Here is an 18,196-nt window from a genome sequence, read left to right as displayed (position 1 = left end):
GCATGTCCAGTAATGGATGAGAATGTCTGTGTGGTTCCAAATGGAAGGAGAAGACAAGGTGGTCACTAGTTCTGTTCTATCCAGCTGAGTCAGTGTGTCCATTCAAGCGGGTCTTTATCTCCTCAGCAGCTGCTTCAGACGTCAGTGTGTAACTTAATTTTCTTCTCAGAGTTAAAAATCTAGATCACGTTGATGATGGGGACATAGACATGTTCTTTTAATCAGCCTCTAATATATTTTTTTTCACTGAAGTTACAGATCCTCTTTTCCCGGTTTTCAGGGCAGCGCTCCACCCTTTGAAAATGCCAGTGCCCGTTCCTTCTGTACCCCGCTACTTTCCTGGTCCCCTTCCCTCAGAGTTTAACTGGATGCCCTCTGTGCCAGCACCTTGGGAGTTCTATGTCTAGATCTGCCTTTCACAATGAAACCACTTTATAAATTCTTAGAAGAATTTCATTAATTCTTCTGAGTTACCCCTGTGGTCTTTATTTAAAAAGTGATATAAAACCTTACATCTACAGGAATAGCTATTGTGCTTAAAAACCAAACACAGCCAAAAAAATAGGGTTTTATTATGCTAACTCACATTGAAAAAATGGTTTAAAAAACGATTATCTATAATAAAAAGTAGTATAATTCAACTAGTCTTGGGTAGCAGCAGTCTGAACAGTTTTAAATGATGTTAACGTGATCTCTAGCCATTTCCTGTAGCCATTTATTGTTTGAATTGTCAAGAACAGTAGAGTCAGTGAAGGCAACACTTGAAGTCAGCAAGACCTCAAGTAGAAGAATGTATAGAACCAAGTAGCCCAGATCCTATTCTAATTTTAATTAACACTTGGAGCTCATTTCTAACTAAACATTTTCACCCGTGGTCTTAGGAAGGCAAGGCATCAGAGCTCATTATGATTTTTTCATTCTTGATCCTAATGGTGCAAAATTAGTGCGTGAGTGCAGGTGGCGCACGTCTGTGTACCGTCACATCCTCCTCGCGTCCATCCGCTGGCGGTCCGTAACCTGCATGGGGAGGGGAGGGCCGCTTCGCGAAACACCGCCTTCCGCCTGCCCTTCTGCTAGCTGCTGCTGTCTGTCTCGCATCTTCTATGGCCGACCTCTGCTTTGTGACTGCATCGCGCATGTAGAAATTAAGGGGGTTTTGCTCTTAACTTTGGTAGTTCAGAATTGGGGCACAGAGGAAGTTGCTGCTTGGCTGGATCTGCTCAATTTGGGAGAGTACAAAGAAATCTTCATCCGTCATGACATCAGAGGGGCTGAACTTTTGCATCTGGAAAGACGAGATCTTAAGGTATTTTCTCCCCCCCCCCCCCCCTCCTTTTGAACTTCTCTTTGGTTTTGGAACATTGCTTGCAACACAGAACCTTTCTCCCTGTGTGTTGTCTGTCACACGCTCCCAGCTTGGCTTGTGTTCTGCAAACGGTTAGTCATCTCACACATTCCTTGTTCCTGGTCTGACTTGGGTGTCTGCTTGTGTTTTCCGGTCAGAGCCGTTCTCTGACGCTGGTCGCTGCAGCTCAGCATGCACCCGATCACCCGTCTGTGTCCATTGGTGTGGCTCCTCCTGTCCTAATGTTTCCAAGTTGCTCGCGTTTCTGTCATCTCATTGTGTTGCAGCTGCATGGATGGTGGATGGCTATTGTTGGGAAAGGCTAAAAATGAATTGAATATAAGGTTGACAAAAATTAATGTAAAATACCAATCAGAACGTCTTTCTATTATATGAAAGTTTCTGTGAGACAACAGTGGTATTTTAGATAGTCTTATGATTTTGTTGTTTCTAAACTGGACTTTAGAGGTCACATGAATAACCCAACCAGTAAATCAAAACTTCCTTTCCATGATGCATTGTTGATATCTTAATAGTTTCAAAAAGAAATGACCCCCTTTTTTTTTGTAAATGGAGCTAAAAATCTGCATACTGCTTTCCCAGTCATGTATGCCAAAGCAGGGAAACCTTTCTTTGATGATGCGAAGGAATGCCCTGGTTTTCTCTGGGTATATACTCAACAGTAGACTAGCCGAGGTAGGATTATTCTGTCCAAGATTTAAGACTGGAATGATAGGCGCTGGAGAGATGGCACAGTCAGTAAAGCTGTTCCCCTACAACAAGCACAGGGACCTAAGGTCAAGCCGTGGCACCCATGCAAACGACAGTAGCGTGGTAACCTGTGTCTTAAACCTCAGAACTGGGGGTGAGTTGAGACAGGAGGGTTCTCTGGCCAGCCAGTTTAGCTGATGATCTATCTCTAAACTCAGTGAGAGACCCTGCCTCAAAAAAATGTGGTCACGAGTGATAGAGCAAGGCACACACGTCAACTTCTGGCCTCCACAGGCATGCACCTGCAGGGAAGCGTGCATAGTAGGAGTTTACTATGTTATATTTTCTTGCTACATGTTTCCATTTTAAACTGCAACAGATATCATTGCTGCAAGAATCCCTTCTTAGTAGATGATGCTCTGGAATGCACAGTGATGGCTCTTCTCGCTCACTCATGACTTGTGTGCTTCCATCTGCATAATTTAGCAGAAATCTTGGTCCGGGTAGTGGCTAGGGTGGAGTTCATGTCTTTATTATGGAGTTGTACAGTGCTTTATCAGATCGAAAGGAGAATACTATTCCTACCTAAACACTGTTAGCTATAATAATGATAAAATAATAGATTAATTACCCTTTTCTGTCCTAACTGATGCAGTTCAGAATACACTGGGTTAACGTTTGTAAAGCAAAGATTGGTCTCAAAGCTTGAATGCATGCACACGTGCATACACATGACGTGTGCACAGAGCTGTAGGGTCTTTCTATGGCTAGTGTGCATGGACCTTTTGGTAGCACCGTCAGGTTGCAATATTTATTGGCTAGTCAGTAGCTTGTTAAGGATTGTGCCAGGGTCCCTCAGTGCCATTTGCCTTCTAGAGGCTCACATCATATGTATGCTGAACTTGTATATGTTAAAGTCCACCCAGATACATACATGTTCACAGTATGTGAATCCATATACAGATACATTGCTCAAGGCACGATGTGTACTCATACATACACATGCATTGAATGTAGCAAATATTTGCCAAATATTCAAACTCATGCATACGCAGTACAAAAGTAAGGGAAGAAAGGAGATTGTTAAGAATTAATTTACTAATCTTTCTCATTAGCTTTTCTTAATTTGCTTTTGTTTCCTTTGTGATTTTCATGCCAATTATATTCTCTCTTCTGACACGTTCCTTTAAAAATTTGTATTGCCACCTAACCCTTTTGGTTCTCAACTAGGGTATGGGCGACGGGAAGGGGACGTTTTTACAGGGAGAGCCTCCCGGAGCACAAAACCCTGAAACTGGAGAGCTGCGTCCCTGCCCTCTGTGTCTGAGCTGTCGGAAGCAGCAGACCACAGTAGACTAGTTCAAAGAATGCTGGGAGAGAATCGCCTACTGCAGAGCCGTCTCCCCCACTCCCATTGCTTCAACGCCTGCCCCTGAATATGTCAGTGACTCTTAGTGTCCTCTAGCCCTTGACCTCACAAATGAACTTTAGAATTCTGTTGCCAGCTGGATGCTGATACTTGAGTGTCACAGAGGGAATAGATCCCCATGTCCCAAGAGGGACTCTCATCTTCTGTCCCTCTCTGTGTTATCCCCAACTCTGCTTTGTTCTGGACTATGCCCCTAGCCCTTTGGGTGTTGGAAGCAGAGAAACCCAGAGTCAGATTTAGCACCTCCCTCTTCCTGACCCACCTCACCATTCTAGCCAAACTCTTAACACTGTAGATTCTGCTCCACCTTTGCTCCCAAGTTCCCAGGACTGTCCTTCACTGCATCCCACATCTTCCCAGAACCGTCCTTCACTGCATCCCACATCTTCCCAGGACCGGGACCATCCTTCTCTGCATCCCACATCCACCTTCTCATGGAGGACCATCTTTCATCACTGTTCCTCTGTCTCTCCAGCCCATAATCCATGTTGAATCACTGTGATACGTTGCCATCTTCAACCAAGCATGTTGTTTTTCTGCTTCAGTTCTTCCAGCAGCTTCTCATTCTTGGGAGAATAATGGTGTCCATCTCTGTGGAGGCCCAAACACTGCCTGTTTACTCACCCTCTTGTTACTGGCCCATGACCCATCCACTTTGGCCTCCTTTCAGTTGCTTAAAAATACTGTTTCTGACCATAAGGATGTGTCCTCATTGCCTGCTTTTCTCACTACCCTTCACCCAGTCATCTCCTTTGCAGGGCTTGGAACAAGTGTCCCTCCCTTATCATTGGAGGTCACTAAACAACTGAAGATAATACCCAGACACTTGGCAAAGAGATACATTTCTAACATACTCTAGCGGAGGGGAAAGCTGGCAGTGGAACACAGTAGGGAGGGTTACTGGAGGGAAAGTTGTGTATGGCTGGCTGCAAGGATATCTCAGTATCTTCAAAAGAGTCTTTGGCAAAATTTTGTCTATTCATCCAAAGAAACAAAAAGCCAGAAATAAAGTATGATTACAATAAAATAAGTATAAAGGTCTGGAGAGACTGGGCAGGAATCTAGTCAAATCAGTGAGTCCCAGGTTCAGAGAGATCCAATCTTAAAACCAGCAAGGCTTCCAGTGGAGGGATTGGGACACCAACCCAGCCACAAAATCTTTGACCTATAATCTGTCCTGCCTGCAAGATGTGCTGGGGTAAAGGTGGCTCACGAGTGGGAGTGGCCAACCATGACTGGGCCAACCTGAGACCCACACCACAGGAGGGAGCCTACCCCGACACTGCCTGGACGGCCAGGAACCAGAGTCCTAAAACCAGAAAAAGATAAAAGAAGAAGGAGACACTGATTTCTGGTTACTATATGGACGTACAAGCCACACACCTGTCTGCACACATATGTCCACACACAAACACATTCCACATAAAAACTACATACACGGTGATAGAAGCATATGACACCCGCTAAAATGACAGCTGTATCAAATGTCAAGGTGAATCTTTTATCATAACCTAACAGCTAGAAGACATAAAGATACTGAATTTGCTCAAAGTAAGAATCTGTAGCAAAGAAGCCAATGTAACTGTGTTACCTTCTAGTAAACGTTCCTCCCATTGTACCAAACCCGTCATTCTGCGTAGAATACCAAAGGTGTGTTTATATGGCCTAAAAATAAGGTATTTAATATTAAAATGTATTCTGTAAGCTGAGAACTATATTACTACAAAGTCTAAAGAACAAGCCTTCTGTTTGAATGGTAACTCTGAAGGGTGGCATCTACATTTCTTTTTGCAAAAAAAAATTGATATTTTATGTATGTGCATATGTGAGTGTCAACCATGTGTTTAGTGCCCACAAGGTCAGCAGAAGGCACAGGATCCCTGGAGTTACAGGGAGTCGTAAACCACTTGGCATGGTTGGTAGGAACTGAACTTGTGTCTTCTGGAAAAGGACCAAGCTCTCTTAGTCACTGAGCCATCTCCCTTTACACTGCAGATGTGTGCCACTGGCATGGATTTAGCCTTGTCGTCAAGTGTGATGCTTATCACATACCCATGAAATGTGTAGAGCATTAGGACTGATTTTGCTTACCCTGGTAGCACAGGAGAGCATCTGTTTTTCCGGGTCAGTTAAGTTTGATAAAAATGTTACCCTGAAATGATCTCACGCTTGACCAGCACTGGCTATGGAAAAGCTGTTTTCCGGAAGGATTTAGACTGATAGTTATTATTACTCCACAGCGTAAGAGAGATCATGTATGCAGTGTGCATGGGATTCATCGAAATCCGTTTGATCTGCCTCATTTACAAGTTTAAAAGTAAATTCAGCCCTTACATTAGAGATAGAGCTAAGTGGACTTTCTTAGAACATTTCCGTTTTGTGAACAAGTCATCTCGCAGTTAACTTTTTGTTATTGTGGTTGTTGGGGCGGAGGACGTCCAGGAAAGATAGGGGAGAGAAAACAGGAGAATCACTTAGAGGCGCCAGGGCCAGCTAGCCTGTCACGCACTGAAGAGTACTGACCTTGCCTCAGAATAGTGGAAGGAGAGAACCGACCCAAAGCTGGCCTCTACATGGTCACTGTAGCAGGTGCATGCCTAGAGTCAGACACGTACATGCACATGCATGCATGTGCACACCCGCACCGGCCCCCACACACAAATAAAGAATATGTAATCAGACCCTTCAGTCAAATCAGGACTCTTGATGCCACTACAGATAAATTTATGGTTTAAGTTTTAGGTAGGGGCACTGGCGTCTTCCTCCAGGATTAAGTCTCACGGTGTTTTCTCCCCAAAGCCTGGGTCTCACGTAGCCCACGTTGCTCTAGAGCCAAGGATGACCTTGAGATCCTATTCCACTGACTTCTGTCTCCTAAGTCGCAGGCCTTCAGGCCTGTGCCGCTATGCCTGGCAGGCCGCGGTTATTCAGTGTCATAGAGCACAAGACAGAAATAATGCACAAAAGCTGGGCCCTGTGGAAGCTGAGGCAGAAGAATCGCTGAATTCAAGAGTAGGCTGGGCAAGGAAGCAGGGCTCTTCTCCAGAAGGAAAAAGAATGTGTGTGTGCATGGACACGTAAAAGCATATGCCTGGAGAGACCTGCCTTCCTCCACCGTTTGCCTCAGGTGCAGAAGAGCTTGTCCTTAGAAAAAGAAAGGGGGAAGAAACCATATTAGCTTTGGCTCTTGAATAGTGTCCCTAGCTGTACATAATTCGTGACAGTACCACATTTAAGAGGGTTTTGTATAGGACATGGTATCTTTTTATTGATTGGTCCCTTTCTCAGTATCAGGCTATTTTTGCTTTAATAGCTTAGCTTTTCAGCTGACACTTCCAGAACCATTGACAAAAAACTGTTTAAAAAAATGGATGAGGTAAATGCTAATTCTGCTAATTACTAGTTGAAATTTTAATTTCCAGTCTTCCTTATTAGTAAACCTGTCTTCTTTCTCCCTCCCTTCCTTTCTTTTATCTTTCTGTTTTTCTTGTTTTTTTTCTTTCTTCCTTTTCTTTTCTCTTTTAGGACCTGGGGATCCCGAAAGTGGGTCACATGAAGCGAATTCTCCAGGGAATTAAAGAGCTCGAGAGAAACCCTCCCAGCTTGCTCTGAGGTGCGGTTGCACTGGTGCTGTTTCCTGGAAGAGAAGTCCTGGGGACTCAATACAGAGTTCTTGGAAGCCACTGCTGTTCTAGTGATTTCCTGGTAGATACGCACCACTGAAGCACCTCTCTGGATTGGAGTTTTGCTGTGGGTGAAAGTTTGGATTTGAGGTATTAGAAAATCATTTTTTTTTGTGCCAAAAACAAGCAAGCAAACAACCCAGCCCATTCCACGAAGCCATTTTCTTACTGTGCAAACCTGACATGCTAGAAAACGCTTGCAGTAGGGAGAAGCGGGGGCATGGTTGGAGGCAGTTGCCTTGTCTGAAAGGTGGAATTCTCACTCGCCGATCCTCCGCTCTCCCTAGCGCAGGACTGGCAGGAGGCTCTTCCGCGCACGCGTAGCTGTGTCAAGGGTATGCAGCCGGACCGTCTCAGGCTTCCTCAGTGAGGGCGTTGGCTCCCGCCTAGACACCACTGGTTAGGAGATGAAGATGGGAATTGTGTTTTGAGTGTTTTCACCCCAAGTTCCCAGTATCCACTGGTCAAAGAGTATGGTGGGACCAACCCATCACATACTATGAATGACGCGAATCTAATGCACGATGCTCCTTGCCTGAGTTGTCTTTCTTTTTCTTGCATGTCATGTATATTACTGTAGTACTTCAGTAGCTGTAATGTCTGTTATAATGGAATTTAATTTATTACCACCTGACTACTCAAGCACTTTTTGGTTGGTTAAGGGCACTTTTGTCCATTGTGGACTTTGGAGAGAATATCCCACTCTGTGAACATTCATCTGTGCCATGATCAACAAATGATGTACATCTTCTGCAGACCAAATTGATTTGCCTCTCCCAAACCATAGGTGTGCGCATTCAGAGAATTGTTGGGCATTTTCCTAAGCTTTACACCTTCTGTTGCCTCACAAAACTTAAATTGCAACTTTCCAAGCCTCACATTTTGTTCCCATTTCTTTTTCATTTCAATTTCATAACCATTTTGAGTTTCTGTTTGAATTGGTAAAACTGTTGGCATAGAGGAGTTGTCCATGGTCTCAGCTGAGATTTGCACCCCGAGTTGTCTGGACTAGCTGAAGCAATTACTGACATGAGGACATTTAATGGAAGGTTTTAATTTTGTTTCTTAAGGGCTTTTGTATTACTATCTCACACAAATTTTGATAGTCTATCTTGTAGATATCATTTCCCTTTTAAAGAAACCGTGATATGTCAGTGTTGCTCAGTAGAATTATTTGAAAGCCAAAGGTATATATGTAAAAAAAAAAAGTAAAAAAAATCTTTTTAAGTGTTTTCTGGTCATTATATGCCAAAAATTAATTGGAATATTTGCAAGTTCTGTATATAAGAGCAGCAAGCAGGTTGCTGGTCTAGCAGAGACTGTTTTGATAAAGTAATTTGCTAGGTGCTTAGTAGATAAACATGCCCACACATATGTACACATAACTGCCCATATACCCTTACCTGCATATATACACTTTACATAGTGTCTTGAGATACAGTATCCCTGGTATTTTCTAGACAAATATTTGCTCAATGTTTGACATTTCATTTTTATTTCTAGCTTGGCTATTTACTAGTAAAAAAAAATCACAAAATTTAGATACCTTAAACAGAGCAAAACCAAAAAAATCAACAGACAATCTCAATGGGTTCCTGACCATATAAGTATGTCTGACTATATATTTTTTACCTAAGTTGTGCACAATGGAAATTTTCCAAAGATAATTTATATCAAGGCTTTTGAGCTGATAATAGGCCAACCACACAGTAATTTTAATGTTATGCACACCTGGGAAGTTGAACGTGCCCTTTGCAATCCCTTTTGTATACCCCTTGGTGAGAACCCTACCAACACTTTCTGTGAAACCAGATTATCGGAGGTCAGATTCACAGAACTCTCCCCAGATCCTTGCTCAGGAGAAAGGGCTAGGGTTGAGGCTGGGGCTCCAGCATAAGGAGTGTATTACTATAAAAATTACTATTGAGTTTTCACCTTCCCCCAAATACATCTTTGTCAACAGAAGAAAAGAACAATGTTCTATTGACTACTTCCCTAGGGGTGGGCAGTGATGGGCTTTGCTTTTGTTTGATAATCTTTGCAGTTCCTGCCAACACCTTTTATGTATTCTGTAGAATCCCAACTCATGGAAACTTTAAGTAGAATGGCTTTGGGATGATGGAAATCCTTTAAGATGACAACTTGGACCAGCGGTTTGTTCCCATGTGAACGTTTTTCTCTGTAATCCATGTCCGCAGGTGTCAGGGCTGGACTCCAGTAAGTGCTGAGGCCTGCTTACCAGCAGTGTGCTCTCAGAGTCTCCTCCATCCGTCTCTGCTAGTGTCATGAGGAAACCATCTCATCCTAAGTAGGGTTTCCAAAACAAGACTGTGGGGATTGCCTCTCGCTAAGATCCAGTCACATCTGGGAATGTAGAGGACTGTGTCTTTGATCCTTGCTGAAGTGGAGAGAGACTAGATGCTCACCTGTGCACCTGTCTGTAGCTTGCTCTTGTCTCCAAATTATTTAAGGTTCATTTGTTGCCCCCCCCACTCCCACCCCAAAGGAAAGGAATAGAGTCAGGTTTAAGTAAAACTCCGGGTGACTCGAGTGACTCATCCGCGTCCACCCAAATTCTCATTGCCTCCTGCTCCCCTTTCTTCAGTGAAACCTTTCACCTCCCTGATTCCTTTTTTCAGTGTCATGAATCATTTAGTAAAATGTTGGGGCCAATTAAATAAGTTTTCAGTTTGCTAGATAATCGAACTGAATTGATGGGTTAGGGCATTTAGAAACATACTGCTGTGGTTGAGGAGAGACAAACTGTGGGTGTTCAGATCTGTGCTGTCTGGTATTTCAGCCGCTGAACGCCTGTGGCTGTTAAATGTGTTTATTCTTACTAGAAACTTCATCTATTAATTCTACCACCCACATTTTGAGGGCCCTGTAAACATAGATGCAAAACATTTCCACCATGGCAAAAATACTCCATTTGACAGCAGTGGACTAGGTCGCTGCTACTCAAAATGTGGTTCCTGGGTCATCAGCGTTAATGTTATTTGGGAGCTTACAAACACTGCAGAAGCTTGAAGCGAACAAGATGGTTCAGCAGGTCTAGCATCAAGTTTGATACCAGATGCCACATAAAAGTGGGAGAAGAAAACCACTTAGAGACTCGTCCTCTGGCCTTAGTATGCCCACCATAGCATGCTCACCCACATATACCATCCATACACACACAATAATAAATGAATGAATTTTTGAATGCAGAACCTCAGGTCCAGTCCAGATCTCTGCTGAACCCAGATCTTCCTTTTAGTCCTATTTCTCCAGCCCCTAGAGACTCTCAGCTGCCACCCATCCATCCACAGTTGTTCAGTTTGTTATGCATGTGATATGCTCGGCTCATGACTTAATTCACACTGAACGTTCCAGAAGAATATGTACTGAGATAAAGATTAGGCAGTCTCCTTCAACTTGTACATTTTCGTTTTCTTGTATCAGTAGATTATCCTGTTGACATAGTTCATGCTTGGAGACACGAAGCAGCCCACACATATTAGATGAATCACTGGGTATGCAAAAGAAGAAAAAGAGAGAAAGAATCAAAATGATCACAAGGAAAGTGAATGCCATTTAGACTCTGAAAGCAGGCCTATTTTGCTAGATTTGGGTCCCTTTGTCATATGCCGACTCCTCTGGATTTTTACATGGTTCTTGATCCCTTAAAAATAAGTCCTGAAAAACAATATGTTCTTGGCCTCCAAATTCAAATTGTTAACTCTATAATGAGATTTCTTTTTCCCAGAGATCTATTGTCAGGAATCTGTCCATTAATTATTTTTATATTTTGATATAAATTACCCAAACATAGCTTCCTAACTACTTTGATATATAAGATCTTACTCTTTTTGACTCCATGGGTTATTTTGACATGAATTGACAAGCTACGAATTGAAACGTATAGGTGGTTCCTCTGCATAGACCTTGCAGAGTAAATCTTTTACCACTCCAACTGACAGGGTGAACTTCCATTTTCCAAGGGCCAATTCTTTGGATCTATCAGTTTTGATTAAGCTGTAAAATCAATTCCCTTTTCACCTCTGACTTCTAGTGTCTCTCAGTGGACACATTCTCTGTAGCGTTAGGTTTTCAAACACCCACCTCTCCCCAGTACAGGTGTTGAGCAGGGGAGGAATTGGGAATGAAGCATCCTCAGTGGCTTCCACAACTTGGCTGCTGGGCCTCCCCAAGAGTTGTGACCCCTCCCCTAGTTTGTTGTTGCTGTGGTATCCTCAGTTGACTTTTGTATCACAATCTCTGTCTTATTGGTACCTTAGCAACAGGATCCCTTCACAAAGATGTAACTAGGATTCTCGGAGAGTGATAATTGTTGTTGTTTTGTAATAAGCAAAGCCTTGCTTTTCTTTATTATTATTATTTTCCCTGGTTTGGTTTAGAGATGTTTATGTTAGAAGAAAATATATAAAGGTTTGTTGATACAGAAAACAGAGAGCTAAAAACAGCTGGACTGTACCTGCCTTTTTCTATATTTGTCTCTGTTATTTTCAGGTAAAGGAATTAAACAGAGTAACTAAGACTGTATTAACTCAATAACCATGCTTAACATAGACTCCACATTATATATTATAGGTGAACAGCTTACTTCCTTTTATGTAATTTAAGATATTGTATTTACATTATTTAATATACTCAATTTTTTTTTTGCACTTCCAAGTTTTAGTTGGAAAACAAAAAGCGAGCCACAGCTTTAAACTTTTTTTTTTTAAAAAAAAACATCCATGTAAAAATATTTCCTTTCAGCTACAAGTTACACATTGTGTAAGACGTTGTGACTAGTCTGGGTATTTCATACTGTCTAGATTTCAAGAGTAGATTAGCCAGCCGAACACAGGGTTACTTATAAAATGCATTAAAATAAGGACATTTCATACTCAAGGTAGCATAATGCAATTGAATATGTAAGCCAACAAGGAAAGTGAATGTGGTTTATGACCCTTACTATTGGATTGCACTGTGGTTCCGCACAGCTTAGCCCTTTCCACGGCTACATTCTGAGTATTCAACACATGTGCAGCCGAGGGCTGCTTACAGTGCTGGTAAGTGCTACCTGGGGATGCGGAAGACTTGGGTAGAATAGCACACCCAGTTTTGTGAGTAATATATTGTATACTGAAGATGACTAATACATTGGAGTAATATATTTATTATCTAGAGCTGGTAAATATGGAAATTATTTTCAAGCCTTCAAGGAAATTGCATTGGCTTTTCTCTATCAACAAGATAAAAGTCACTCGTATGTTTAAACCTATTTGTACAACAGCTGTCTCCTTTACTGGTATTATTAATTTTCATATTACAATTTTTCTTACCTTTTTATACCAAAAGGATTATCATGCTGGTTATTCAAACTTGCCAAGATGTATTTGAGTTTGCAAGCCTTTTAGCAGATAAAATATTTAATAACAAACAGATATAAAAGCTTTGTATATTTTGTGGCTTTAGGGGCAAGAACTGTACCTTTGAATTTTTCTCTGTGAGACAGTGCTGACGTCAGCACCGTCCCTTGAAGGCAGTATTACTTAGAACCAGTTGTATAAATCAGTGCCCTTATTTATTCTGTTGTGAAATATACTCTTTATACAGAATGCGTATTTGAACTCCTTTTGTTTTACTGCTGTTGCCTGGAGTGGAATAGCTCTGTTGACGGTTGACTTATATACTTGAAATGCTCTTTTCTGTCAAACAGATGCCCAGTGTTTTCCTTCCTAAAAACAAAACAGAAAAAAAAAACCCAAAATACAAAATTCTATTTTCTTTCCTGTCTTAGGTAACTGAATAGTCATAGAAACTTTTTTCTATAAAATGATTTTTATATCTAAAAAGTCACAAAGTAGCCAGAAAGCACAAGGATGAATAGTGTCGTCCAGAGATCTGCCTTGCTTGTATTTTGCCCCGTGTATGTTAGGACTTCAGTCTGTAACTCTTTCCTTCTGTGGATTTTTAGCTTTGTGGCGGGGACATTGTCTTTGATTGCTTGATTGCACTAGCCATTTCCGACAAGCACTAAATCTTGAATCCTCCCAAAGACCTCTGATGTCTAAACCTCGGTTCTAAAGGCTATGCTTGACATCTGTTTCTGTGTGATTGGGGGCCCTGCTGCAAATGGTACCCACGGTGGGCGCTGTTTGCTTACTTCTGCCAAGTAATCAGCAAGTTAAACCCAGTTTTTCCTGATCTTCATTTGGAGACATTCTTGACTCAACTATTTAAAAACCCAAACATTTAAAAGGCAGTTGCCCAGTATTGTTGTCAGGGAAGGAACAAAACTCCAACTGAACGTTGTAAAGCTAAGAAAACACTTTAATCCACCTGGTTTCTCTGATGTGAACAGCAGGTGAGTTGTGGGTTATTTAAGCCTCTTAGGAAATTAAGAATTAGCTTGCTTTTAGTGACAAAGGTTTATATTATACTGTTGTAGATGCGTTTATTGAGGATAGAATAAATGAGACTATGTTAGATGCATGGCTGATCCAGGAACTTGGGGCAGTTTGGCATGGCCTAGGAACAAAGAGTTTGAATATATCTTTCATGTTGTATTGTGGAAGGACAGAGCACACACGAAATACATGACCTGGTGGGCAGTGCACCTCAGAAAGCTCCAGCTCCATCTGTCAGGGCTGAGGTCCTTCCTAGAGTTAGTTAACTCTCCAGGAAGCCCATTTACCTCAAAACCTTACAGGTCAATTAAGGAGGCAGTTTGGGTGACCTAATCCCTATGACATTAGAACAGCCCCTGCAATTGTTTATTTCACGTGGTAGAGATGTCTGTGCTTTCTCAACTCAGCAGTAGGCAGCGGGGAACTAGTCACAGGGGCTTAGATGACTCCTGTGAAGGACATGGTGAAGGTGATTCAATCTGTAACTTGAAGACAAAGAAATTTTCATGAATTAGCTGAGCCTTGAAATGTGTTAGCTCTGATACTTTTTCCTTAAGATTTGTTGTTTTTTATTTATAGTATTTATAGAGAACTCACCTCTTGGAACCTGAAGAGGTTCGTTCAGTTCCACCCTGTCATATTTTTTACACCCAATATATTTTGATGTCTGGGGTTCCCTGTTTGAAGGGTTGCCCAACACAGCCAGTTACAAGTAATTAATCATTTTTCCACTCTGGGAAAGGACAGATATCAGCCTGAGTCCTACCTTGATTTATGATTTCTTTCCCAGTGTCATTTTAGTTCTAACAGAGAAAGAAAGCTAGTGACCCTTGCCATTCCGTCTAGAAGTGGAGGTAAAGAGCCTGGAGCCCAGCAGGAGAGTACTTGGTCTGCACGGTTGAAGCCTCAACGGGTTTAGTCCCCACATGGCAAGAGCAGAAAGAACAAGATGCAGGTGAGGTTGAATGAGTAACCAGAGAAGGTCATGGGTCTTTTAATCTATATATTATTCATTTCAGCTGGAAATTCATCCTGAACTCTTCCGTTAAGGCAGTCTCAGGTTTTCCATGTTCATGTTAAATGGCTCTTTTATTGAGACTTTTTTGACTAATGTTTTTGAATTATATTTTTATACAGTCACAAATAAAAACTCAGAACTCCTTGAAAGTCTTGTGTTTGTGAGGACACATGCCCTCTGAGCAGACAAACAGAACATCAGCAGGCATAAGTAATTGTTTTGTCAAGGGTCATCATTTGTTAATTACGTTTCTTTACGTCAGAAGTGTTTGCCAGATCTAAATTCTTGTTTCTGAAAGTAAAACATAAATTTCAACATCATTGCCAAAATCTTGCTTGTCCTACAGATTGTCTTTCTATTCTGTACACTCAGTACTTAGAATCTTCATAGACAAATACATATTGATTGTGAGATCTGGAAAAGAATAAAAACAATAGTAAAAGTGAAATTTTTAAAACAGCATCCACTCAAGAAGGCATAGGTGAAATTCGTGTGATTTCAGGCCGTTTACTATTAATCATGATTGCACGACAAATGTAGGAAGCTCTGCGGTTGTCATTGCCCTTAGAAAGCGTGGAGACTAAAACATTTGCTGTTACCCATGGGCCTGTTCTCTATGATTGGCTGAAGCCATCCCCACCACGTCCCTAGGTAATGACAAGTGAGCACAGTGCTCTTTCAGTTAAATTGCTTGAATGGACACCGGTCAGTGCACATAATAAAAGTGGGGCACTCCCTTCCAGGCACTGGTAAGCTTTCCCTACTGCTCTAACTTGGGCACTGACTTAGATCCTAACGATGGAAAACTAAGACGTGACTTGTGTCTGGTAGAGTTTAAGTTTGTTCTCAAGGTGCTCTTCCTGAAGTCTGTTTAAAGAAATGAGTAGGAGTTTTTAAAAATTTTCTCAGGCTGTTTCAGTTTCACCCCGCCATCCTCCAAAATCAACCAAATGTACATCATCAAGAAGCAATCCCATTTTTATTTCCACAATCGCTAGATTTTCATGTTGGCCGTAGTTCCTGCCATCACTGACCAAGTGTGTGCTTCACTTACCCCATACTTCGCTGCTTCCGCCACTACAGGGGCTGTGCTGAGCCCCAGCGTCTGCTCTATGGAACCAGGGTAAATCTAGGCTTTCTTCTGGGAAGGCAGAAATCCATGACATTTATAGCAAAAATACATTGTAAACCCACAGGCAAGGATGGAGGTCTCACAGTCGTGCTTCTAGGAGATGGGAAAGCTTTGTTTGAAGCTACAGGTTGGTGTCAGCACCTTAGGTATGGAGAGCAGGAAGCAGTGGCATTTAACAGGTAGCATATGTACTTCAGCATATAGTAATATTCTGGTATTTGAATGTCGCAAGGTTCCGACATGTAGATGAAACACAGCAAGTGTTTGAGTTATGGCAGTGTCTTCTAAATATTTACTGATGGGTAGGCTATAGGTTTCCTTTAGTAGAATGAAGAAAAAATTGTCTTTATCTTTCCTGTCAGTGAGATTTTGGGGTAGGGGGGGTCTCTGCTGGTTTGTATTTTCATATTTCAGTAAGTATATATTGAAGTCATTATTTTCTGTCATATAAAATATCAACCATTTCTATGTCCCTTAGCAAAAGAAAAGTCTCAACTTGATAACTTTTTTTGCTTAGTTCAGCTTTGTAAACGGTCCACAAAAGGAGGGGGCACGGAAGGCTGGGCACTGTGACTTTGTACCCAGCACAATCATCTCACTTCCAATAAAGATAATCACAACATGTTTTCCTCCTGTTGCCATCACGGTGAGAGCCGAACAGCATAGCTCCTTCTCCTCCCTCTATTGCAAAAGTAGTTTTAGTTTGGCCTTGCCATATTTATAGCTAAGGATTTACTACATTTTGGTAGTCTGTTTTGAAACTAAATACTTGTATCTGAGAGACGCAGATAAAGTCTGCCTATTTCTTACACAGTGGGCTCTGTTTGCTCCAGAAAAGAGTGAAACTTTTACCTGCTTAGCACACTTGCCATTGAGATACCTGACAGAGCAGAGGTTATAACTTTGGCTCTAATTACTTTTAATAATGATAAGACGTGACTTTTGTTTGTTTACATGCTGTTTACAATGGCATAATTTTTAAAATCTATATGAGAATTGAGATATTTATTGCATACTATTTTAAAGATGTTTTCATGTGTTTTCACCTTTGGAATATATTGTTACATTTCCTTGTACAGATAATTCGGGTGGCTTTGTTAATGTAGCTAATAATTTTTATGACTACTAAGTGACCAGTTTCGGTGCCTTCTGTCGTGGGATGCATGGCTGTGTATTTATTGTAAGGAAGCCACTGATGTGTGTATTTTTGTACTTTGCTGAGAGTAATGGTTGATGTACATGATGAGAGATGTCTTTCCCAAAGGGCACTGCCTTCAGAGTGACCTTCTCAAATAAAAAAGACTGCGTTTGAAGGTGTGAGGCCTGCATCTTTCTGGAGGGGAGGCGTTGAGATGATTGGAAGAAAAGTACAAAGGGGTCCTTCATTCCTTTAACCTCCATCCCCAAGTACACACATCCATCTTGAAAAACAGGAATAGTCTAGACGGTATCAAAACCAAGATTCTGGTACTGATATGGTCAAGTTGCTCAACAGTTGAGTCACCCCAAGGACCCACTACAAGGCTTCTTTCTTGTTGCTCATTTATAAAACAGCTATTTCCCTTCTGCCTTCTTCACCCACGTCTCAACTCTAGGCAACTACTAATCTATCTCCATTTAAAACCTTTTATTGTTTCAAGAAGGTTATATTAGTAGAATTATATACTTCATGACTTTATATGATTTTTATCCCCAGGATACATCCAAATCAATACTCATATCAGTGTGGATTTTGGGGGTTGTTTAATTTTTTAATTTTAATTTTTAATTATTGATTTGACTAGTCCATGTGGTAGAGTTACTAATGTTAAAAGCACAATTTGGTTTACCCCTATAGAAATAAGCCCTGGAGTTCACCACAAAATCCTTGTTGAGTTCACAGTGTGGGGCCTGGAGAGATGGCTTAGTGGTTAAGAGCACTGACTTCTCTTCCAAAGGACCCAGGTTCAATCTCCAGTACCCACATGACAGCTCACAACTGTAACTCCATTTCTAGGGGATCTGACAAAGTCACACAGACACATATGCAGGTCATATGCCAATCATATGACATATGGCCAATAGATGAATGAGGAGGCTGAACTCGAGGAGTCTGGGTCAGTGTGGCTCTAGGGTGTTGACAGCAGCCGTGAAATCGGAGAGAGTTACCGACAGAAATACAGACCTGAAGGCCAACCTCTTGTGAGCTAAAGCCATAAGAGAGAGTGAAGTTGTCCTAAAAGACCTTTGTGAACACAGCAGTCCCACAGCGTTAGACCCAGAGGAGAGGGCGCTGTCCTGATCTTTCTGACAGTACTAGAGGAAGAAGTTAGAAAACGGAGCCATCTGCCTCGGCCTGAATGAGAAGCCGCACGGTTTGCATACTGGCAACAGTAGCATGGCAGACAATAGCCCTTCCTGCTGCCGCCCAGCCTCTCCCAGGCTCCTACGGGTAGAAAGGGAAGGCAGGTGGTAGGACAGAGATGCTGTTTGCAGAG

General features: G+C 41.8%; 1 protein-coding gene across 6 annotated transcripts in view; it reads left to right on the top strand.

The window, feature by feature from the left end:
* Dgkh (diacylglycerol kinase eta) overlaps positions 1-8,365 on the top strand; it is a 161,074-nt gene extending 152,709 nt beyond the window's left edge. For 4 of the 6 annotated variants that reach the window (XM_075950017.1, XM_075950014.1, XM_075950013.1 and 1 more), the window contains 2 exons: positions 1,176-1,306; positions 7,011-7,229. In XM_075950017.1, coding sequence (XP_075806132.1) covers positions 1,176-1,306; positions 7,011-7,097 — 218 coding nt within the window. In that variant the 3' untranslated portion in view covers positions 7,098-7,229. Of the gene's footprint in view, positions 1-1,175; positions 1,307-7,010 lie in introns of all 6 variants that reach the window. The other 2 variants (XM_075950016.1, XM_075950015.1) reach the window with 2 other exon arrangements.
* The last annotated feature ends 9,831 nt before the right edge of the window (positions 8,366-18,196 follow it).

Source organism: Microtus pennsylvanicus, chromosome 15, assembly GCF_037038515.1.
Source record: "Microtus pennsylvanicus isolate mMicPen1 chromosome 15, mMicPen1.hap1, whole genome shotgun sequence".
In the NCBI taxonomy this organism is placed as follows: Eukaryota; Metazoa; Chordata; class Mammalia; order Rodentia; family Cricetidae; genus Microtus; species Microtus pennsylvanicus.
The sequence above is the reverse complement of the archived record's forward strand: the minus strand, read 5'-3'. Positions and strand labels throughout refer to the sequence as shown.